This window comes from Pezoporus wallicus, unplaced genomic scaffold (assembly GCF_028554395.1).
Source record: "Pezoporus wallicus isolate ANWC-B61680 ecotype Strahan unplaced genomic scaffold, APGP_CSIRO_Pwel_v1 contig_7787, whole genome shotgun sequence".
Classification (NCBI taxonomy): Eukaryota; Metazoa; Chordata; class Aves; order Psittaciformes; family Psittacidae; genus Pezoporus; species Pezoporus wallicus.
In genome coordinates this window covers 53336-77931 of record NW_026639382.1, presented here as the reverse complement: position 1 = coordinate 77931, position 24596 = coordinate 53336, and the positions used below count along the sequence as shown (strand labels likewise).

Genomic DNA, 24596 nt, shown 5'->3' with positions numbered 1-24596 from the left:
CATTCCAGATAACTCCCTGCTCCCACGGTCACCGCAGGGCTTGTACAGGCAGAGCAGCCAAACACAGGCTACACCCTCTCCCAGATAAACTCAATTCTTCACGTAGATTATCAATGGGGGAGGTTGTCCTTTGCAAACAAGCTTAGTGAGACATGAGAAACTGCCTGGCCTCTCTGCAGCACAGGGGATAAACGGACAAAGGAAATGAGGCCTGACAAACCCTGCTGACAAACCGTGCTCAACTGCCTCTGGGAGCCCAGGGGTCCTGGAGACACTGCTGCCCCTGGCAGGATGCTGCGGGAAAGGAAAACCACTCACAGCCAGAGCAGGTCCACTGGGACCAGTCAATGTGCAGCTGGGCCCAGTGCAGGGCCTGAGGAGCCCAAGGAGCTGCACTGGACCTGCCTGGACACTGGGAGGGGGTTTTGCCTGCACGGTATCATAGGGGAAACACCACAGAGTCACACAGAATCCCAGCATCAGCAGGGCTGGGGGGGACCTCTGGAGATCATCCAGCACAACCCCTGCCAGGGCAGTACCACCCAGAGCAGGTCACACAGGAACGGGTCCAGGCAGGTTTGGAATGCTTGCAGAGACTTCACCCCCCCTCCAGGCAGCCTGTCCTTCGTGCGTTTGTCTCCAGCATCTGATGTACTCACAGAAGAGTTGCTGGGACAAGGACAAACTTGCCAGGTTTACCCACTTCCTCAGGAGGTGTTTGTCCTGGGATACCAAGGGGAACAAGTTGGGGATGCTCAGGTATATCCACACAAGCTGCAGAGGCGTTATCACGAACAGTCCTGCCCTTTCCTGGCTTCACCCTCCATTCTCTCAGCCTTTAAGCATCAGCTCTGGACACACTGAATAACACAAGCCACAGGGCTACAAGGGAAAATCAGTTTGGCCCAAGTAGTGCCATTTATTTTGTCTGCACAAGCCCTTTCAGAAGCCAACATGCTGCAGCTTTGCTGACTTTAACTGAGCTCCTCTCAGCACGATGGGGACAGGGTCTCCAGGCAGCAGCAAGGATGGACAGCATCCATGCCTGGACTTGGAGAGCTCCTACCTCTCCTGGCAAAAGGACAAACACAGTGCTCCCTGCACAGCTGGGAGCCAAGTGTGCCAAAGCCCAGCCAAGCAAGGACTTGGCACATCAGGACCCAAAATTCCCCTGTTCTGCAGTGAGGGGAGGCCCAGAGCAAGTGGCACCAGGTCTGGCACCCCTGCTGCACAATGGAGAGCATTTACCTGCTCTGGAGCTGATGGGAGTGCTCCTTTGGAGGTGTCATCATGAGACTACACTGGGAAGCAGAAGTGAAACACATCCTCTCTCATATTAGTCACCTGGAATGATCCATCCATCCTTTCTATCTGCATGGAGTGAGAGCAGCACTCCAGGAATTAAGTCAGCCTGAGACAGGATCTGTGCACCCACTGGCTGCTGAGGGAGCTTGCTCAGACAATACACCCAGCTCCAAGACAGGCACCACTCACAGAGATGATCACCAAGAACAGAAGTAGCCCCAGCCTGAGGAGCCTCTCCTTGCAAACAGAGAAAACCTGGATGAAGATGCATTCTGTGACTCTATGACACTGGACCATATGCTAGCAAGATCCACCATCAGCAACAGTCCTGCAGCACAGCCAGCTGGGATTTCTTTGGTGGTGTGCTGCATTTTCTTGCTGTTCTCCTGGTCTGCAGCATTTGCTCATTTGTAGCAGCACTGAGAGAACAGAGGTGCTGAAGGAGACAAGTACCTTTGTGGGCATGAAATGTGCCTGGAAGCCCAGACCTAACCTTGGCTCTGGTGGTCCTCTTCTATTCCCAGAGAGGTGGTAAGATTCCCCAGGCAATGGCCCTTACCACACAGTCAGGATCTCTGGTAAAGCTTCATGATGTTCTCATCGTGAAGCTTTTTCCACACCTCCTTCTCCAGGTTGAAGTCGTGGTTGGTGTAGAAAACCAGACGTTTCCAGTCCGTGTCATAGTAGTGATCCGAGTACTTCTCGTGCCCCTCCGTGATGTAGCCATAGGCACTCACCTGGGAAAGACAGAGGGCTCACTGAGGAGAGGCAGCCAGTGGAGTACAGCACACAGCTCCCAAATGGAGAGGGAGCACAGGACAGGTGTCTTTCGGGGCTCCTCTGGGTGATGCTGCATGGGGGGGTCTAGAAGGACCAGACTACAAACACTGGCTCCAGAGAGCCTGCTGTCCTCTCCCTAGGATGCAGGGTAGCTCTCAGCAGGCTGCACGTCCCCTGTGTGAACTATCTGGGGGTGTTTCTCTTCAATCTGCTCCTCCACAGCTGACAAGAACCTATATACTCTCAAGGCACGTGGTAAGCAGGGTTGGAGCCACCCTTGCTCTACCCTGTTCTCCTGCCTCCTCTTCCAGACAGCACTGAGTGCAAGAATCATCATGCCCTTACCTGATCACAGAGGTGGAGGGCAGTCAGCAGCAGGAAGGCCCCTGTTGTGGGTCTGTAGAGCCTCCAGTAGGGCTTTTCCAGTGTTTTAGATTTCAGAAACCTGCAGCAGGAGAACAGAAAGCACAGAGCAGTTGCTGGGGGTGGTGGCTCATGCCAGGCACATCTCGTCCCCTTGTGTGGCTTCTTCCCTCCCTGCAGCACTGTGGGACCATACAAGGCATTTTAGACAAGCCCACATGTGTGGGTACTGCTGCATGGGCAGTAAAGCACAAGGCCAGCCTAGAATGCTCCATCACCTGCACTGCAACCTAAGCCCTGCTCTGCCCCAGCTTTATGGAAGTGGTAGGTCTTGGGGCAGTGGGGATAAAGAGGGGGATTAAAGGATGTCCAAGCCCATTCTTAAATCTGTCTTTTGCCTTGCAGTACAGAAGTGGCTTTGAAGCTCACTAATATACCCTGCTCCCCATCCACACTGAGGGGTGAAACAAGGCATAGGAAAAGTGCAGAGGCAGGTCACAAATCCCACTAGGAGCTGTGGTGGTTTATGCCAGCAGTTTAGGAAGGCAGGAGTCCACACCAAGGCAAAAATAGCATTAGAGTCCTCTTGGCCTTGGAAAGGAAAGCAGGGAGGTGCAAGCCATCTGGCACTGCATTTGTCCTCTCTCAGAGAAGGCATAGCAGCTCTCAAGGAGACTGAAGGGTAAACACAGCCAAAGCAGGGCACCACAGGAGCTCTTCCTGCATCTCTTGGTCACGTGTGGTCCACGATTGGCAGATCTTCCAGGAGGCTTGTGAAAAGGCTTAGAGATGCAAACAACAGCCAGGGCAGGCAAATGGGATACTGAGGAAGTGCCTGTTACGGTGTTTGAGGGCACAACCAACCTCCCAAGTCAAGAACGGATCTCAGAAGAGCTCTTACAGAGCCTTCCTCCAAGGTGCTTAAGCACTGGGGAACAGGAAAGGATGGTCCTGAATTCTGGCACTTTAGCAACACTTCCCACACCTGAAGTTGCCATTTGCATCCATTTTGGGATGCAGAAAGCCAAACTATCCCATGGCTGTTGGTTTTCTAGGTGCTGTATGTCTAGCCAGCACTAACACCCCGCTGCAGCACCACAGAACTCTACCTGACTGCACCCTGGTGAAGTTTACCCCCAGCCTGCTGGGGTGGCTAAGCTGCAGTTTCAAGGGAGTGAGCTGGCAGGAGAGAGCCCAGAGATGGTGCTGGCCAGAAACAAGGCAGTGACAGAGCACATAACCCTCAGCTCACCTGTTCTTCATGTATCTGAGGAAATCAGGGTGAACCACCAGGTATCTGTCCATCGTGAAACCTTCCTCAAATCTCTCCCGGGGCCTCTGCCTAAGGACAGGAATGGGAAGACTCAGGACAAGCTCCTGTATTTCATCACAGCTGGAAAGCACCAGCCCTGATACACTTGGTGATAACAGAACCACCACAAACACTTCAGTTAGTCTCTATCATTTCACAGATCATGACCAGGCCTCCACAACCTGTGTGCATTGCAGAGGAAGAGATCATGGAGAAGAGGCAAGAACAGAAGACAGGAATATCAAATCCATGTGCACAGGCAAGAACTGTGAAACCAGGCCTTCATCCACAAGTAGGCCACCATGTATGGACACCAGACCAGACAACAGCACGTGTTAATCCCAGAGGACCACAAAACTTTCTCCAAGCTCTGGCCACACATCACTGAAATCAGGGAAGGAGGTGTATTGGTTACAGCAATGCTCAGAGGTGTGGAGAAGGAAGATACTTCTCCAGACATTAACCTGGCTTTCTCCTGGCCTGCACCTCAGCAGGGCTAAGCACTGGGGAGAGGAGAAGGGCACAACAGAGAGCTCCACACTGAAGGGTGCAGAGGTGGGGTTAGCTTGTTTTACCCGTAGTGGTTCAAGAATCCTTTCCTGATGTTCTTGTTCAGCAGAAGAGCCTTCAGCCACTCGTAGTCTCTAGCTCCCTCCAGGAAGTGAATGTATCTGACATGCTAGGAAGCAAGTGAGCATCACAAATGAGCACAAAATGAGCAGCACAAGAGATGTTGTTAAAAACAACAAGCAAGCAGGCATCCAGGCTCTTTGCTTCTGAGACCCACATCTTCAGCCTGCAGCTTTTAACTACCCCACAGAAGCAGAATGGAGAAAACATCTAATGGGCAGCTACTTCCACAAGCCAAAAGGATGGGGCAGGACTGACGCAGGTTCTCACTGCAAATACTCACTCAGAGCCACACCAGTGCAGGTTCCCACTGAGCTAAAGTGTTGGCTCAGCCACTTTGCTCCTCATGCACGGCAAGATCAGAACTGAAGGCCACAGACTAACAGCATCCCATCAAAGCTGTGCATGCAGATAGCATGGACCTGACTTACTTTTCCCTGTGGGATGTTGCTGAAGCCTCTGTGTCCCAAGATCTGGAGAGAGGACACCAGGGAGTAGGCTGTGAATCCATAAAAGGAGGTTTTTGTTCCCACATCTTTTTCGTAACCTTTGATGACAGCCCCACTCACCCTAGCCAAGGGAATCAAACAGAGAGGCCGAGTTAGTGGGTGAGCAAACCCTTGCATCCATGTTCCTAACAGGAAAAGACAACATCAGTCTGGAATAAGAGACTGTTAAGCCCATTTTGAACTACACATCTTGATCTGAAGGAGAGCCCCTGCTTTGGAGATGGCTCTTTATGGCTTATCTGTGAATCCCAGGCTCTTCCTGTGTGTTTAGGAACTTTCCAATTCCTTTTTGGTTTTTCATCAGTCATGCTGGCACCTGAGACTCAGTGAAGTTATCCAGCACAGTTATCTGCTAGCCACAATAAGCTGGCTGTGTATCTTCTAAGAAGGAAGCCTGCCTTACCGGAAGACGTAGTGATGGGAGTCAATCTCCTGGCCCATCCCAGAGTTATTCAGTATTCCTCCGTTCCCCACAACAGCACAGCTGATGCATGTTGGCTTGCTGCTGGTGCTGTTGGCCAGGAGCAGCTGCTGGTGGGGATTTGGGGGCAGCAGGGACATCACCTCCTTCACCACTAGGAAGCAAACAGTGGAGAGTTAGCATTAAGAACCTTAGGGATGGACATAGTGAAACCATCAGTTTCCACCACAAGATCCACCTAGCCTGATGCCTCTGACAGGGAGATGCTGCAAACCTGCAGCTACTTGGCATAAGGTCCCTGCTGGGAGTTTGATGGTCCCATCCTGACACGTCCTGAGGGACTCACATGAATAATTCAGCTCCATGAAGCCATAGGGAGGTGCAAAATGCTCCAGGCGGTCCCATTCACTGTCACTGATGTATCTCTTGTCTGTGAAGAGCATGATGTTGGGCAGGAAGAGACCTCGCAGCCAGTCAGACTTGGCAGCTTTGGCCTTCACTGATTCAGAGCAGGTCTTGAACAAACCAAAAAGAAAACAATAAGGACTGATTAGCAGGGAGCTGATGAAGCTGAGTGAGCACCCGTGGTTGTGGCACTAGGGGTGAGGATGGGAAAGAACTAGAGAAACTCCAGTGGTACATCACCCATTACCCTGTGTTCCCATCACTGGGAACATAAGGCAAAATTTCACCATTACATCAATATTTAGCTGGTGGAAAGTCACCTACAAGGAGCTAGAGTGACTCCAGCTCTCTGAGACTTCCCTCTTGAGAACAGCAGGCCTGTGATGCTCGTGTTTTACTGGCTCTGGGCCTAACTGATGCACATTAATATAACAGGTCTATCAATATAATAGGTCTAACCTCAATACACCAAATAAAGCTAGCAGTTCCTGCTGGCAACATACCTCTCAGGGCCCTGGCCTCAGAGCACACACAAGCAAACACAAGGAGGAACATGTGAGATCAAATCACCACTATCACTGCCCTTACAGATAAGATACATCTTGTTCAGTGTCATAAATGAATCACAGAGAAGCGTGTGGCTGAGAAGGGAATCCCAGCCAGCTTCTCCTCTCTAACAAAAGGGTCTCATTGTAGCTGGCAGGAGTTAGGCTGTGAGTACAGATGAAGAGCAATCAACCCCACTTTGTAGCCTTTCTTAGACATCTTTCCTTAAAAGCTACTGCAATAGCTATTGAAAGACAAAGCAGGAGACCAAGTGGCCTCCATGCCCAGCTCAAATCCCCACCAAGGGCCACACTGCATTGCCAAAGCCTTGCTGTGTGCTCCACAGCTCACCTGGGTTCTCTGCTATGGGTGAGGATGACAATTTGGTGACAGCCTGAGGAGACAGCCTCCATTCTGCCTGTCACAACAGGAGTGCAATGAGAACATTGTGGAGGGTTTCATGTTCGCATCATTTCAATTGCAGCACATTTCACATCCAGACACAGGGACACTCCCTTCCTACTCAAGCTGTACTTTGTACTGTCCAAGGCTTTGTACTACTTCTGCCTCCACAGCTAGACTGGACCAACACCAGAGGAAGCAGGGAAAAGCCTGATCATGTAGGAAATGAAGGAGGTGGGGGTGCTCCTAGTCACTTCTCTCTGCAGAGTTAGACATCAGGTTCAGGAGTGAGACCCAACACGTCTGGATCCACAGACTCACTAAAGACCCTTAGTGAAAGGTCCTAATCTTCTCTCTTCCATCCTGAGGAAGGGTTTCCCCCACTGCTCAGCTGTTCTGCACACCCAGATGCTGTGCGGCCTCAGTGCTGGATGTTCTCCGCTGCCTGCTGTGAACTGCTGCCTCTCATTTCCCTGCCAGCTCCTGCTCTGCACTTCTGAGGTGGTTGCACGTGCTCTGCAGCTCATCAGATGTGAAGATGGGAACATCTGGCAGTTGATGAGCAGGATCCTGGTGACCTAATCCCACTGTGTCTACAGGCATTAACACTGGGCAGGAGGGGTGAGGTACTGTCGCATGTGGCATACATACTCTTAGCCATGTAATTCACCCACTCCCATTTGTGGGTGTCTCAAGACATGAGGAGCCCAGGAAGAAGGATGCACATCCTGCACCAAAGACAGGATCATCTGCCAGGGACTCAGTGAGGCTGAGCCAGGTCACAAGCTCAGGTCTTTAACACCCAAGTTCTGCACGTAACAGCCACAGCTCTTTGGATAACAGAGGTGTCCCTGGAGAGCTGCTCCTCTCAAGAGGCTACACTGCAGCCATCAGCAGAGGAATGGCTTGCACTGCCAAAAGGGGCAATGGGGAACAACATGAAAGCACCACAAGGGAGAGAGAACTCAAAAATGAAACATCAAACCAATAAAGCTCATACATAACAGCTGAGAGACCGGGGGGGGGGGGAGGTTTAGTCTGGAGAAGAGAAGGCTCAGAGGGGACCTCATGGCTCCCTACAAGTGCCTGACAGGAGGATGGAGCCAGGAGGGGCTGGGCTCTGCTCCCACTGAACAAGGGATGGGACAAGAGGAAATGGCCTCAAGCTGCACCAGGGCAGGTTTAGATGGAGCTGAGGAACAATTCCTTCCCCAAAGGATGCTCAGGCATTGGAACAGGGCAGGGCTGCAGCCACCGTCCCTGCAAGTGCTCACACAACGTGGGTTAGGGGCGGCCTTGGCAGGGCTGGGGTAAGGGTTGGACCTGATGAGCTTAAAGGGCTTTTCCAACCCCACTGATTCTGTGATTCTAGGATCCACATGTGTCCAGGGCATGCTGGGATTGGGGAATGGGATTAAACTTTCAAGAGTAGCCCCTGCTCCACCGGCAGAGGTCTGAGCAGAACGCCATGGTGCCTGCAGCCCTGACAGTCCCCTGGAGCAACATCTACATTGCCCCCAGTGCCACCACAATAACACATGGCAATGCTGGAAGATGGTGGCACTGAGACTTTAAAAAGGGAAATGACTCATCTAAGACCACTGAGCTAGAACAGGCGCTCCCGTCTTCTGCTCACCAGCCTACACCCTCCCTCCTCTCTGAGCACAAGCAGTGTGTAAAGGCCATTTACACCCATGTATAAAGACCCTCCTCACTCTAAAGAGGGCTACCTGTCTGTCCAAGCCTTCCAGAAACAGGATTGCCAGGGAAAACTGCTCTGGGTAAGCATTACAAAGAATTACCAGCATAAGATGGGGCACAGAGACAGTATTGTGTACCACAACCAGCCCCGTCTGCTTGCCGAGAGCTTTGCTAGAGTTTACAACTTCCCCAAAGGCCCCTGTTGCTGGGCCTGAGTAATTACGAGATGCTCAAATTTCATTTTAAATTAGTTGCAAACCCTCATAGCTGCAAAGGAAAGGTCAAAACTATGGTCAGAATAAAAGTTGTGCAAAACCAGAGCAGAAAACAGGCTTTCAATTCCACGGCTGTTAGGACAACCTGATGGTGGGCACCACGCTTACTTCTGGAAGCTCACATCAGTAATACAACCTACACAGGCAGAGGTGATCCAAAGAACAGAACAGCACTCCCAACAAACAGGATCTGTAAAGAAACTTTATAAAGCTGTAGCTGTGCAAGTGCTACTTGACAGGTACAACTGTATCATTTGAGGTTCTGTTTTACCTCTGCTGTGCTGACCAGGCCTTCAGGAACATAGAGGAGCAAAGTGGCTGAATGCCAGATCTGATCTGAATTACTTGCCCTGTGGTGATGAGGATTCAGTGCACAGCAAGAAAATCCCAGATAGGAACCCAACATGCTGGGACCATCTGAGTTGTGGAGCTCTGGACGGGGAAAGAATCTGCCTGCTCGCTATGGGTGCCCACATATGGGATGGAAAAGGTGAACTGCAACAGCTGAGAAAGACTCTCCTCTTGCTGATAGTAAACCACAAGAACAGTAAAAAAAGTTACTTTTTAACCATCACTTCTCCATGGGCACACCTACACATAGTTGAATTTTTGCCAATATTGACAGAAAACATTGAAAATGGGAACTTTCCCCACCCTACTGTCTTCAAAGCAGGTAGGTACATGCTTACCAAACCTCATCTCACCCTTTTTCTTTGACCTGACCTTAAGTTTGACTTCAATACAAGTGACTAACAAAGCCTCCTGTGTCCGGGCTCACCATCACTGCCAGCATCATTATTCACAGCCCAGCCTAGCACAAGTGTCATTGCTGCAACTCTGCTGCCAAAGCTTGTGACTTGCTTTGGTGTGTATGTGCTTGGGTGAACAGGCGCAGGGGGACATTCCTACTCCTGTTCCCTCACTGTCACCCTGCTTGTTTTCTTTAGCTGGGTGGCATACACCGAAGATCAAGGCACTAAAGAACTTCTTCCTGATACCTAACCTGCACTTCCCCTGTTTCAGTTTGAACCCATCACCCCTTGTTCTATCACTCCAGTCCCTGATGAAGAGCCCCTCTCCAGCACTCTTGTAGCTCCCTTCAGACACTGGAAGCTGCTCTGAGGTCTCCACACAGCTTCTCTTCTCCAGGCTGAACAGCCCCAACTTTCTCATCCTGTCTCCACACAGGAGGTGCTCCAGCCCCTGATCATCCTCATGGCCTCTGGTCTTGCTCCAACAGCTCCATATAGTGCTCCAAGTGGGGTCTCCCAAGAGCAGAGTAGAGAGGCAGGATCACCTCCTTTGACCTGCTGCTCATGCTCCTTTTGGTCTAGTGTGAGGTCCCCCTGCCTGTGACAGGGGGTTGGAACTGGATGATGTTAAAGCCCTTTCCAACCCAAACCATTCTATGGTTCTGTGAAACCTGAGGACTGTAAACCTGAGTCTTCATAGGAATGCAGATGTTCAGTTTCTCAGGTGAGAAATGGGACACCTTTATGACCACTGCCATTTAGTGCCAGACACCTAACACCTACCCATAGGCATCACAAGACTGTGACACAACTCCTTAGGGTGCCACATCACAGGGAACATCTACTCTGCACTGTGTGCCTAAGCCCCCTATGCCCTTACCAAGGCATCTAAGAGTGAGATCACCTTGTAGAACCTCTAGAAGGACAGATGCACCTGATCCCCTGATGCACCTGAGCTCCAAACACGCCTGCTCAGGCTGACTTTCAAAGGAACCCCTGGAAATGTGGGCAACTGCACTAAGTTCCCATACTGCAGGATGGTGGAGGACTGCCCAGGCTGAGTCATACGTATAAAGTCTCCCCCTCTGGGTTCAAACAGCATCTACTTAACAGTGAGCTGACCTACCACCTCAGATATCATCCTCAACTGCAATGGGCTCACATGCCCAGGGGACAAGGAGGTCAACAGGGAGGCACCATTCCTGATGAACACACATGGCCATCACACCTACCCATGGTGGAGATGAGTTGTCCAGCAGGTACTGGTCCTCAAAATCCCACCGTGGCTCTGACTTGAAGTCAGCAGCCCTCAGCTGCTTCTTCTCTTTCACTGCAGCAGCCTGAGGAACAGGTCTTACAGTTTCCACTGATGCAGGGGGCTCTTTTGACATTGTTTGGTCGTTGGATGTGTTGTTTTGCTGAGCTCCCTTCACCCCAGAGGATAGTTTCACTGTTGTCTTCTCCTTGGCTCCCTCCATGCTGGGAAGTGGTTTCACCGTCATCTTTTCCTTGGCTTCTTCCATCCCTGGGGCTGGTCTCACTGTTCTTTTCACATTGTTTTCCTGCATCCTCAGGACTATTTTCACTGTTGTCTTCTTGATTCCCTCCAACTCAGGGGCTGGTTTCACAGTCACATTCTCCCTGGCTTCTCCCACCCTGGCAACTGGTTCTATCATTTTCTTCTGCTCCTCCCTTCCTTCCCATCTTGGCGTCTTCTCTAGCATGTCTTGTTTGAGCCTTGTGATGTCTCTCCCCAAAGGCACCTTTAAAAAGCTCCTGGAATTCCCATTGTCAGGATAGTTTAAATCCTGTTGCCCTTGGGTGTCCACCTGCAGCATATCTGGGGCACGCTGGAAAATGCTCAACTGCCTGAATGAAATCAAAGGAAAAGCAGACACATCACAAACAGCTTCCACTGACCACCAAACACCTTCCAGCCCTTTTCTGGCTCTTCACTCTGAACCCCTCTCTGCATAACCATTGCATATGACCACTCCATTTGGAGGACCTGCCCTGGCAGCTGCCATTTCTGCAGGATCCTGTATGAATTCAGTTTCATTTCCAACTTTGCCACTAAAATATTCTTCAACTTCCCACACCATTCTGGCCTGAATACCACCTATCTCCCCACTAAGCAAGTCATCAAGGCTACACACCCCTCTTCAGCACTTGGCTCATGAAGCATCCACACCGGCAGGAGCTGCAGAGCAGCACAGAAGAGCTTTGCCCTGCACTGGGCAATGTCCCCAGAGCACTGCAGGACTGTTTTGGAGCTCCTGAGTTGAGGACATGGCACACACACCATGAAGGCAGCCATCTGTCTCTCTCTGCCAGCAGAGCCAAGTGCTTCAGTGACAGAGCATGAAGATCTTCCAGAATTCAGTAAAGGAAGTCTAACAAGAAGTGTTAAACTTGTTCCTTTCCCATACATCAACTTCTTGAGCATTTGGGGTTGCAAGGCACCTTTCCCTCTCCTCCTCCCCCTCAGCCAGCTAAGGCAATGGCATCACACAGCACTTGTCAGGTACGAGTCTTGAGACAGGCACTTTGAAGCTACTAAAATACACTCTGAAGCTTAAAACTGTAAAATAGCTGCATTTTCAGTGATTTCCTCTAATACCGCAGCTGCCCTGTTGCCTGATTCAGAGGTCCAGGCAGGTACAAAGATGCCATAGGAGTATAGAGCTGCCAACAGCATAAGAGCCACCTGCAACAAGCCTGGGCTGAAACCCAGGATAAAATATCAAGGCAGAAGTGATGGGGGTTTGTCCCAAACACTCATTTTTATCTGCACATGGCTGGAGGGTGGAACAGGAAAAAGGAAGGTGAACAATTGCTGCAGCTGAGCTTTTATGTACAGTAAAGCTTTTCAGGATAGATCAGCAGAGCTGTGGCAGGCTGATTTCACCCTCTGCATGATGCATTTGCTTCACAAAGCTGTGGATTGCTTCTGAGGTGATAAATGGTGGTGGGGGGAAGGCACCTCTGCAGACAGCAGGCTGCAGATAAGAGTTCAGAGTGGTACAGCATTCATTGAAGTCATTAGGTAATGATCAACTAAGAGGCTTTTAAAACTCATTTTGTATGAGATAAATACTTGAACCTTTCCAATGGGATTTCTGGAAAAAAGATGCTGTGTCAATGGCCTATCAGCTCTTCCTACATCTCCCCTATAATCATTAGCCACTTCCAAGCAAGTCTGCAGCAGTTGCTTTCTATCACAGTGCTTCATGTATAAACTTGTGTTGCTTTTTATAGTCTAAGAAGAGGAAAGATTTTATATACACAGTCTAAGGAAAAGAGACATTTGGGAAGGTAGCACAGGCAAAGCTTAAATCCCTGCATGATTTGCTGTTGTAGTTTTAAGATGATGTTTAAAATGATGGTGAAATGAAAGGGCAGAGAACCAATGAAGCAGGACAGCATGAGAAGCCACCCCCTGTCCAGACTTTGTGCTGTCCCACAGGGCACAGGTTTCATCCCAGCTCTATTACACTTTAATTACAAACACTGTGCCAAACACAGAGACCAAAGTATAAAACCAAGGGGCCATCACATCCTGCAGGCAGACCCACATGGCTACACAGGACCCTGCTCTCCTGATCAGCATTTCCCATTCAAATGGTCAAAGCAGCTCATCAAATTCCAGAGTCCAGCTGGCAAACAACTGCAGCAGCAAAATGACATTTACTGTCATTTCCCTCTCCATTTACAAAGCCTGAGGACGAATAGAGGATAAAACCATAAAAATGCTGCTTTGTGTTTTCTACCTTACATACAAAGGCATGGAAACAGAACTGACCCACAGACAACCACATACAGCTCAATACTTAGTTGAGTTTGATTTAACCTGCAAAAATAGGGACATTTCCTCTCTCTGAAACGATGGCAAAACGAAAGGGCTTCATGAACGGGCATGGTGTGCCGGCTCTTGTCCCAGGTGTGCCGGCTCTTGTCCCAGCTCTGCCACTGATGGACTTTGTAACAACTCACTTCACTTCCTTACATCTCCTTCTCTCCTTCCTCCCCATCTCCCTTGTGCAGATTCTGACCTCTCCAAATCATAGAATCATAGAATGGTTAGGGTTAGAAAGGACCTTAAGATCATCCAGCCGTCCTCAACATGTAGTCTCAAGTTGCTGGGCTAAACTCATACCACCTCCAGAACAGATGCAGGTGTTCCCAGCCTCCCTCCTCAGCACCAGCCCTGAGCTCCAGCTGAAAACTAACCCTACTAAGACAAGCCAGAGGAGCTCATAGGGAGAGCTGGGACCACATGAGGGCTGGTGGGGAGGCTGGGGCTTCCAATACACAGTTCAGAGCACCAACACATGAGCCATGCCTGTGTAGGAAAAGCTCACATATCTGCTGTGATCATGAAAGGAACATTGCTCCCTGCCAATGATGCTGGAGATGTTCTACTGCAGTCTACACTGCAATTCCATCCACATCCAGTCTTGTAGGATTTACTTGACCACTTATATAAAGAATACTACAGACACTGCTCATCTCTGCATGACATTGGTCTCCCAGTATGCAGCATGTCTGTATTTGGATAGTATAGCCAAATATATTAGTATATAGCTAAATTTGCTAAAAACCTGAAGGTATCCCACCAAATTCAATGTCCAGTAATGCAATCTGGACTAGGGCGGGATGAAGTTCTCTAGGAGTCACCAGGAAAAGCCAACACTGTGTAATGCCACAGTATGGAATCAAATCACATTAGTAAAGCAAAAGCTGCTTTCTTCAACAGCTACAACAAGGAAACACTAGAACTAGTGGTCCAGCAGAAGCAAGGTTCCGACTGTAGATTTCGCAGCACTGTGCTCTGATTGCATGCAATGTGGTCTGCTAAAGCAAAGTGGTCCTCTAATTCTGACCAGAAGCACAAGTTTCAGGGTAAGAAGACACAGAGACAAAGCAAGTGAGCACAGTGCTCTCTTCAGAGAGCACATATCACAAGGAAGCTGGACTCTTACCTGAAAATCCTTGTCTTTGACAAGCCAAATAAGGAACTGAAATTAGCAACGAAGATGCCAAGGTGCATTAGAACAATGAGCCAAATGAGGGCTCTGGGACCTCTAGGAAGCCTTCTCCTGAAAAACCTCATGCTGAGATGCCACAGAGCACGAGAGGCTCTGCTGCTGCCCAGAGGTGCTGCCTGGGCAGTGCTCTCCAAAGGTGTGTTGAATGATGAGGCTGGTCTTCTCCCTGGATTTCCCTCCAACAACGTGCACACCCTCTCTCTCAACATCCCCAGACACTGCACACAGATGCAACTCCTCAGATAGGACAGCAGCCTTGCACTGTTCCTGTCTATAACCCCAAGCTTATTGCAACACAGAGTGGGGAAAGAAACACTTTTCACTGCAAACAGTGGAATTCCCTATATTTTCCTCAGTGAGGTTGGTCCAGTGTAAGAAGGAAAACCTTTAGCTTTAATCTGGTGGAAGCATCACTGAGAACATTTGTGTGAATTATGGAAGTAGCCATAGTTACAGTCCAAGAAACCAGCTTTCCTACCAGGAAAGCCTGAGGGCTCAGGAAAGAGTCTAGGTATAACCACAAAGAGATGGTAATTTTCTTCTTCATGCAGTAGCTACTTGTACCTTCAATCCAGAAGCAATCCCTGCCCCCAAAATCTGATAGCTAGATGCACATCGATTTTAGCTTGTGATTGCTTTGAAGTAAGTTGAAACCCTTGAAAATCCACCATAGAACAGAAGAGTTTGTGTTTAACAGTGCTTGGGTAAAGCATTAAGAGGACAGGGCTCAGAGTCAAGCAGTCTCCCCTCTCTAATAAAGCTGACCTGCCTTTAGGGCAACTGGAAAAGATTCAATCCAGTATTTCACTTGTCTGAAAAGTGCCAACTCCATCACAATCAAAGCGTGCTATTGCTGACAAACTTGTTACACAGGCCTGCCTGCAGCTCAGGTTCCCAAGCGGAATCTGCTCTGAGCTGTGTGTACCCACAGCAGCAACACACCCTCTTCAGCAGCTCTTCTGTTTCAGCTCCTGGTCAAGCAGCCTCCAATACCAACACTAGGGATGATCATTTACTTTTGGCTTTGAACCATCTCATCATTTCACAGGGACCACTGAGTGGCCAGGAAATGACAGTTATGTCAGTTCACTGCTCAAACAGGACCTGCGTGGATTTGAGTGTGGCTAAGAACTACATCACCCCGGAGGCTCCCACAGTACAGCCCCTTGGCATTCAACTGGTATCAAAGGAGCATGTAACAGACCTGAAGTTTTATTGCACATAAGATCAAAATACAGTTTGTGTCTTGTATCTGTGACTCATGCCATCATGGACAGACAGACAACTGCCTTCTACACTGCTGCCTTAGTGGGACCCTCAGCATTTGGCCTTTGTACAGTACAGCCAGGTTTTGCTCATTAGCTGTGTCAGTTAAACAAAGCCTCACTAATTCCACATGCACATGAAATGCTCCAAGGGCTTTGCATTACGCCTTACTTGAGCCATGAGCATATTCCAACCTGGGACATGTTGCTTCCCATTGATGTACTCCTGACAATCTCTCTCCCCATCCCAAGTTCCACAAGATGTATTTTCTCCTCTCCATGAAAACCAGTGACCTGCCTAGGGATGGATCTGTGACCGTACAGAATGCATCTCCCCAGCAGCAGAGGGAAAGAAGAGCAGAAACAAACATCACAGCCAGAGAAACACTTAGCTGTACCAGAGATGTAGTTTCACATGCTACAGCAAAGGGCTATTCTAACTCATGTGGAGCTGTGACATATTAACCCTGACATTTCAAGGGGAGATGCCCATATTGCTTCTTATATTATTGCACAGCTCTTATAAAAAATTAAACCCAGATGGTTAAGTGGGTTTTTTATACTGTTACTGAATACACAGGGAACTGAATGGAAGACGTTTGCTTTAAGTCACAGGCAAGCCAGTAAATAAATTTCACACTTACCTTATACCCTTCCGTGCATCACAGCAAGAGCTGCAAGGATTTCCTGTGCAAGGCTCAGCAGTAGCTGCATTTCTTTACCATCCACATTTCCTGAGAAGTTACCCTCTCTGGATTTAAGTGCAAGACATTGGTTATCAGAGAACCTTGGAGAGAAAAAGGAAAGAGTAAGACAAGTTTGAAAAGCCCTTGAAGAAACACAAGGGAGGTTGCTAGTCCAGGGTACAACCCTGCCTCCATCTACAGCAAAACCTTTGACTAGTGCTCAAACTGAACCCAGCATCAAAGGAGATCTGGTGAACAACCACAGGCACTGAGAAAGGGATCAGCCAAGGGACTGCCATACTCCTGGGCAGCCCCTATTAGCTCCACACAGCTCTAGGTGGGATGTAGGTCTGGGTGTGCAGCACGCAAGTAGCAACTCTCTGGCCACAAGAGGCAAGGGGACAGTCTTACAGGAACAAGCATCAGTTTGAACCACTGATACACCAATGTACAGAGCAACAGCTTCAGTTTAGCCTTTCTCTTGCCAGCCCTATACACCTTCAGGCTCTCTGCTTGGAAGAAGCTGTTTGTACGCAACTACAAGGTTTATTTTGTTAATTGGATCCCAAAGGGAAATTCTGGAAGCAGAAAACATTTTCCTTCAACCTCCTCCATATAACATTACTGTGAAAGCAAGACCCACAAGGGATAGCAAGATTCCTACAGCCAGGAAAAGACAGCTTGCTTTGCTTTTAAGGAACTGGGCTGGCAACTGGGGAGAACATGTCTGTAGTACTCTGTGTTCAGGAAAGCAGGAATACCCAAATCCCTGACAAGAACAGTAGCCAGAAGCAGGCTTGCTATTCAAAACACACAGCTTTGCACCCTGGTGTAAGGAAAGGAAACCTAAAATAACTCCCAAAACCAAAGCTGTCAGGTACTGGCTTTCAGTTTGTTGGAGTATTATTTCACCATCCTCCTTCCCCACTGCTGAAATCAGTCTGCGGGAGCTGAGGCAGCCAGGCCTGAGGTCAGACTGGGAAATGGGGATGCATGGTAACTCCTCAGGGGTGACGTGGTGAAAACTGAGGCCAAGAGCAGAGCTGCTCCCTTATAAAGCTCTCTAAGGAGTACGATTCCTGAGACACACAGGGCTCTGAGGCCACAGACAGGAAGATAAGCCAGGACTGCACCTCACACAGGGGTTGGCAGCCTCTCAGGGCCACAGGCCAGAAGCCACCTCCTTTTCCAAAGTGAGGTTTGGTATGTTTCATTGGCAATCCTACCAGAAATCCCAGAAGATGCTGCTTCTCTCCTGGCGGAGAAACTCTGTGTTCACTGCTTCCATCACCAGTGCCCACACCAGAAGCGCTTCTATTTGTCAGTGCTGTGAAAGCCAGACCTTTGGGGTGTTTTTCTTTATGCAAACTGCACCAGGGACCATCAAGTTATCTGTTAGCTCTTTTCCATCTCCAACAATCCATTTAATTCCACGTCCACTTAACTACATCCTGGAGAGATAAAAGGGAGATTTGCCTTTCTGTTTGTTTTGGGGTTTTTATTCATAAATAAACTTCATCTCCATGAGATCTTACACTGTGTGTGTTGTGGGTGTTGGCTGGAGCCCGGACTACGCCAGCAGTTTATCTGTGTGCAGGTTTTCCAGAGGGCTGTGGATCCAATCTTGTTTACCTGCCTGTTTCCTGTGTGCTTTCCACCTTCCCATAGCTCTGGGATCTGGAATAGGGCATCACAAGATGTTCTTAAAGTACAAATCAATCAAGCTTCACTGTAGTTCAAACTTGTCTTTCAGTGATGCCCACAACCAGTACTTGACTGGTAGCCTATGGAATAAAGAGCTGCTAAAGAAGCTGAAGGTGTTTAGACCTGCTCATGGTATTTACTTGATGATATAAGAACTGAGTTAGTTATAACTGGGAGAGAAAACGAAGGACATTGCCTGCAGCATGCAACTGCTCACTGGTCATATCTGTGGCTTAGCAAAGACTTGGAAACATCAGGTTCTTGTTTTCCCCCTCCCAGTTTCCAGTAGTCAGTTTCAGAAGCACATGATTTCAGGCTGGCAATCCGGGGGGAAGGAAATGACAAGAGCAACCTCAGCAACTTGTCTTGCTTTCACCAAATCTGACGGCCCAAAACCTCCTAAGCGTGCCTTAATTCCACATTTACTTGCCATTGTGCAGCAAGCCCCTTCCCTTCTGCACCAAACCTTCTTTCAAAATCACTGCACACAGTGACAGAGCATTGATGGAGTCAAAGCCCCCATCACTTCTGCTGTGCTTGTAAGAATACTCAGAGTTTTGGCACAGAGAACTTTGCTAGGGGGTAGGGAGCAGCTTATTGAGCCAGCTGGTCTGTGTTCTGCCATGTCCCAGGAGAGAAAGAGACAGTGGCTTTCACAGTATCACAGTATGCTAGAGATTGGAAGGGACCTCAAGAGATCATCTAGTCCAATCCCCCTGCCGGAGCAGGAACACCTAGATAATGTTACACAGGAATGTGTCCAGGCGAGTTTTGAATATCTCCAGGGAAGGAGACTCCACAACCTCCCTGGGCAGCCTGTTCCAGTGTTCTGTCACCCTCTGTCACCCACCACCTTTCACGGTGGAACAGTAGCAAGCCCCTCCTGTGTCCACACAGCAGAGCTGCAGAGAATGCAGAACTTGGGGGTTTTATCAGTGCTGGCTTGTCTGCTTTGCCATCAACCCCACCTCAGCTATTGCCTCACTAAAGAACTGCCTTGAATTTATGCTGCAGCAGCAGATAGCATGTGCCCAACCTGGAGTATTTCCCCCTGTTCCCCATGGCAACGCGACCATAGGCAGGTCCTCCAGCCAGCTCCCAGGAGCCAAGGAAGGTCCTTACCTGGAGCAATCACTAGAGGATGGGGTGGAAATGCTCTGAATTTGGCCATGTGACATCTCTGGTGACTGGAACTCACTTTAGTCCTCCGGTAGCACGTTCCCTACAGCTACAGGTGTTAACTCTGCATACAGAGTGAAGCAGAGCAAGTCTTCCACCACACTGCTTTTCTGCTTCTAGAGCTCCTCACCATTCATCCCATCCCAGTTAAGCTGCAACACTGAAGTGGCTCTGGTCCCAGCATTCCTTTCTCAGATACACAAAGATCCCAAGACTGATGAGCCACTTCATGTAAGAGAATTAACAAAACCCCACAAAAATACACCCCCAGCAACAATGGCTGGAAACTCATCTGGAGTTACAGAGGCTGGAAAGAACCAGGACTCCTTTATCCTGCCTGCCTCAACAGCCTTTTGTCTCTGCATCCCAGCAGGAAGCCTAACACATCACCTGGAGCTGACAGATCGAGAGACAAGCTGACACCCCTTCAGGGCTGATATGGGTTGTGGGTTTTTTTTACCTCTCCTTTAAAATCTGTTTGATAGAAAGGAAGAAAATATTCTGTGCCTTGACTAGGAATCTCTCAGAGAGCTGTTCTGCCAAGAAGCAGGGCAGTGGCTGCAGACAGGGAAGGAGGCATCTCATTCAATTCATGGCTAGCTGGCCTCCCATCACAAAAGCAGCCTCTCCAGCTCCTGTCCCTGACAGCTGCCAAGGAGTAGGAGCATTCCAGGACTCTTCACTGCTCCAGAAACATAAAAATCACAAAGCCCATTCCACTGGCAAAAAAAAAATGCAAGCAGATTATCCCAGCACTTCACATCTGGCTGGAAAAATCAAGCTCTGCACACATATAAATTAGACTCACATCTGTGCAGAGGGCTACTGATTTTAGAACCAAGAGTGAAATATTTATTGCTAAAGGTCCTTCCCATACTCTTCCCATCCCCCTTGACAGCTGGCAGACAAATGTGCTGTTTGGCATCTTTGGGGTGAAAAGTGCTACAGGAATGCAAGATTTACATCTGCTTCTTGAGTGGTATAAATCATCATGTCCCTGACTTACACGTGGAAAAATGTGGCCTCACAGTGCTGTCCTCTCTGCTCCTGACTGACAGATGTGTCAGAGAAGTGCAGGCACACTTTTAGCTGCAAGAGTAACAAGGTCACAGGGTCCTGTGAGAGAAAAGATGGATTTACTGCTGAAAATCACATGCTTCTCTTCTTCTATTGCCTTCTATTTAACAGTTCTTTTCCTACTTTAGAGTCCTGTGCTCCCCCCCCTCCTCCTATCAACTACCTGAGGGAGGCTTTTGCCTTCCATGGAAAGAAGGCAAATCCTTGCCACCCCAGTTGCACAACACTTATCAACCTCATGCTGGGAAAACACCAGGGAAAGTAATTGGTGGGCAGGAGAGCAGCACACTGTACTATTGTAGTGGAAATGAGAAGTGCTTGTGCTCAGGAAGGGGCTGCCATTCTCTCCTGGTTCCCCGGGAGCTGCTTAGCATCTGATCTAAGGCAAAGCCTTAGATCTTCAGAAGGGACACTCCTGTTGCACAGTCTCAGCTGAGGGGCCAAGAGGATCAGCCAGTTTGTGTGTAATAATGCTGTGCAATGCCATTATCCATCTCCTTCTGAGAGCTGCACTTCCTAAGGGTGGTGTCACTCTGGCACAAAGCAGTCAAACAGGACATATGCTGTGTTTGTTCCTAGCTCTCTAGCCTGCACTTCGAGCCTTGTGTCCCCATTTTTAGTTATCAAATTAGAATGGTCAGGCCTACAATAGGCACAGTCTAAGCTGTGCTGTTACAGGATGATATCAAATTCAGGTGGTGTTCAGCCCTTACAGATCCTTCCTCTGTAGGGGGCATTTTGCACTCACTAAGACACTACTTACTCATCTAGAATGAGATGCATTGCAGAGCCACAGCCACAAAGGCTGGAAGAGACATGTTAAAAGGCCATGTCCGGCAGCTCCAAGCTTCAGTTATATCTAACCCAACCCTCTCACTCCAAACAGATGTCAGCTGAGGCTCCTCTATCTTCCAGCACTTGAGGTTTCACTCCCTTTACTCCACCCCGCCTTCCAGCCTGGTCAATGTTTGAGTTCATATTTACCCCTTGATATTGTAACTGCAGAGTAAACAGAAGCCCAGTTAACTAAAATCACTAATATCTTAAGAGTAAATGCACAAAACAATCAAGAGCAAGAGGACACCAACTGCTCCATAGAAAAAGAAGGATTATGGAAAAGGACTCTTGTTTAATTATGGGTGCTATTGTGTGAAACCATATGGTAAAGCACACTGAGAATCTAAGAGCAAACAACAAGCCCTTGGGTTTATAAACTTTATGTAATTTACCCTAAAGCACTTGCAAATCACCTGTGTTTTCTTGTTGATACCGAGAGGCAGTCACTGATGAGAGGGATGTGAAGAGCCATGCTCCAGCACCATACACTGCACCAGACAGAAGGTCTGGGAAGAAACAGAAAGAAGACAGAGCAGTAAAAGGCAGTTAATCACATGAGAATTTAGCCAGGATGGCGCCAAGAATCCTGCTTTTGCTACACGGGTATCTTTCTGATTTCAGTTTCATCCAGACACTGGTGGCTCCACCACCACATCTGCCAAACTGGGATGGCTGTAGCCACAATGCTGCAGCAGCTCACAAGCTACTTGTCTTGCCACTGCCAAAGGGTTTCACTGTTGTTCAGGAGGTCCATCTATTAAAAACATTTGGACACATCAAGTGCCCCGCCAAAACCACATTAAAATACCTACAGTTTCATGGATGGAGGTTCAGGTCTTTCCTAAAATACAGTTTCATTTGAGAATGAGCTTTATCTCACTAGTAACTCACATCTACAAAACACGCATTGATCTTGAAAGGGAAAAATACAATCGGTGGCATTTTCCTCGTGGAATTTCACATGGTTTGCTATCTAATCTAGCCTGGGAAAAAGAAAAGTCCCATCTTGTCATGTGGTTAGTCTTTGGGCTCTCTGTTACTCTGTAAAACACTTCATTGCCTGGGGACTGCAGCTGACTTGCAAGATAGCTCTTCTGGAAGGCCAGTGCCTTCAGCTGTTTACTGCTCCCTGCAGAACACTGTATTCAGCCAGCCTCTCACTTCTCTTCCTGTCAGCATTTGACAAGGTCTGGCCTTACAACTTCAAGTAAACCAGAAGACTGCAGCTCCATTTCTGCAGAAATAAACAGTGCATACTTCATGAAAAGGCCATTCACTCCACACACCCCAGACACGAGTTTGTCTGCTATGAACTTTGAAGTGCACCAAAACAAAACCGGTATCTTGAGGCTGCCTGATCTTATGCTGTGGACTCTGCACTAGGTCTGCTCAGTCACAGATACCTGGTTTACCTGCCTGCTCTGCTGACTGCACCCAACGTGCCAAAAGCAAGTCAGGTTTGATGGTTACCAGCATTACCAGGGTTTTCTGCAGGCCAAATCGAGTCACACTCCTGCCTGCAAACCCTTGCTCACCAGTTTTATTAACTTCGTTTGGCTCACAGCAGAGTCAAGGTGATCAAATTTGGCTTCAACACTGCAAGTGGACTTGCATGAAGAGATGAGTGGAGCTGGCAAACAACAGATCATCCTTACACCATTCCTTCCTATGTCAAACATGACTTTAAATAGCATACCTGGCAATACCATCAGCTAAGTGCCCCAAGGAGCACGCAGCACTCCAGCCACCTCTGTCTCCAAACCTGCACACATGGCTCTCTTGTCTTAAACAGCCAAACAGAAAGTTTCCCACTGCTGACAGCAGGTTTTAAGAACAGTGGTGTGTGGGACAGTGTGTAATTCCCTTGGGACATTTTAGGGAACCATCTCATCAACCCCCTTCCCAGCACTGCCCATTTAACAGTGCAGCTGTAAGGCTGTTGAAACTGTCATGGTTTACACATAAAACAAGAGCAAAGAACTGAGGCCAAACACTCCTGGATGTTCATGGGCAGCTTGAAAGTAGCTGGGAGATTAAATTCCCCTTAAAAATTCCTCACTGTTCCTACCTCAGGGTCTCTGGGTTCATACACAGTGGTACTGCCCTTCTCCACCAAGGTCAGACAGCTCTATCCTGCCACAAGGACAGTGGATGAGACACAGAATTCTTTATTGCAGGACAAAGAAACCAGACAACAAAGGAGAAAGAATCAGCAATACCCAACCTCCAACCTTCCTGCAGCTCTGCCTGAAACAGAAGCCTCTTTGCCCCTGCCAAAAGCCAAACTTCACCACTCCAAAGTTGATTTAAGTGTGTGGGTGTGATAATTTCAGCACAGAGCAAAGCTGGGCTTCTATTTTCTCCAGCCAGTTTCCACTGGTCTTTCTATTGCTAATACCCAGGTAACACCCTGTGTAACTCATCCAATAGCTAGCTTCACAACCCAGGGGAAAAACAAACAAAACAAAGCCCATGGAAGAGGAACAGACAATATCTACCCATGCAGATCAAACCTGAAGTACGTAAACACACACGGGGGAGAACCTTTAACAAAAAGCCAAAACAAACAGAAAGTTCAGAGATCAAGGGGTGAGTACCACACACAGACCGCATCTTGGGAGGATCTAGAAACTAGAACACCTCCAGTTTGCAACACAGGTCTAACTTTCAGTACGAACATGAGATGCTTGGACAAGCCTAAGCAGCAATTCCAGCTCCTTGCAGATGTGTTTGCCCAGGCAGTGCTGCTTTATCACCCAGTCACATTTCCAGGAAGGCCCCCTTTAAAGGTCACAGTCATCTCCAATAGCAGCTGGCCTAGAATGCTTCTCCTCCAAAACAGCTGGGTTTTTAAATGGTCCTTGCTGACATGAAAGGATACACTCCTTATAAAGGGAGTAGCAGCTAAAGGAATTCAGGGTGACAAGAGGGGTTAGAAAGATCCTTCAACAGGGAACCACTACCTTGAGTACAAACAGTTTACAATAAGAGGAGGAACTGAGGCATGAACCTGATGCTGTAACTCACCTGAAGTCAGGAGTTACACAGTGGGTTTGCACGTGCACTCCACAGGCTCGCAATGGTTGTCAGCAGCATCTGCTGCAGCTGACTGGGGCTTTCTCTGCACAGCTCTCCTCTGCTACCAGAATTTGGGGTATGTAGGAGCTGGAAGGAGCTGCCAGTCAGTGCTCTGATGCTGAAAGGCACTAAAACCATCGAAGTATCACTCTCAGAAGTGACTGAACCAGTGGTGCCATCTTCACTCACCACAAACTCCCAGCCTCCCATTTCCTTAAAAAACAGCATCTCAAGTTCATTTCTACTTCCATCAATTATCAGGAGCAGAATTCCAATGACTACGTCATAGGCAGAGCTTGCAAAACAGTTTCTCACAGCGCA

The 24596-nt window shown here is 48.6% G+C and overlaps 1 protein-coding gene across 1 annotated transcript; it reads right to left on the bottom strand.

The window, feature by feature from the left end:
* Nucleotides 1–1623: 1623 nt before the first annotated feature.
* ST6GALNAC1 (ST6 N-acetylgalactosaminide alpha-2,6-sialyltransferase 1) lies at nucleotides 1624–24369 on the bottom strand. The gene is made up of 12 exons (XM_057414615.1): nucleotides 24225–24369; nucleotides 21611–21951; nucleotides 20290–20399; nucleotides 16359–16501; nucleotides 10634–11270; nucleotides 5667–5835; nucleotides 5303–5474; nucleotides 4822–4960; nucleotides 4336–4439; nucleotides 3701–3790; nucleotides 2431–2530; nucleotides 1624–2042 (listed from the first exon to the last, which is right to left on the bottom strand). Exons 5-12 carry the CDS (start codon nucleotides 11237–11239, stop codon nucleotides 1872–1874), a joined length of 1551 nt encoding a protein of 516 aa, XP_057270598.1. The 5' UTR covers nucleotides 11240–11270; nucleotides 16359–16501; nucleotides 20290–20399; nucleotides 21611–21951; nucleotides 24225–24369; the 3' UTR covers nucleotides 1624–1871.
* Nucleotides 24370–24596: the final 227 nt, after the last annotated feature.

Excerpts from the sequence above, each read along its gene's own strand:
- ST6GALNAC1 (XM_057414615.1), bottom strand. The coding sequence starts at position 11,239 with ATGCTGCAGGTGGACACCCAAGGGCAACAGGATTTAAACTATCCTGAC. Across the intron at positions 5,836-10,633 it reads ACAACTCATCTCCACCATGG|ACCTGCTCTGAATCAGTGAA; the intron begins GTAGGTGTGATG and ends GGTTTGTTCAAG. Across the intron at positions 2,531-3,700 it reads CTCAGATACATGAAGAACAG|GTTTCTGAAATCTAAAACAC; the intron begins GTGAGCTGAGGG and ends CTCCTGCTGCAG.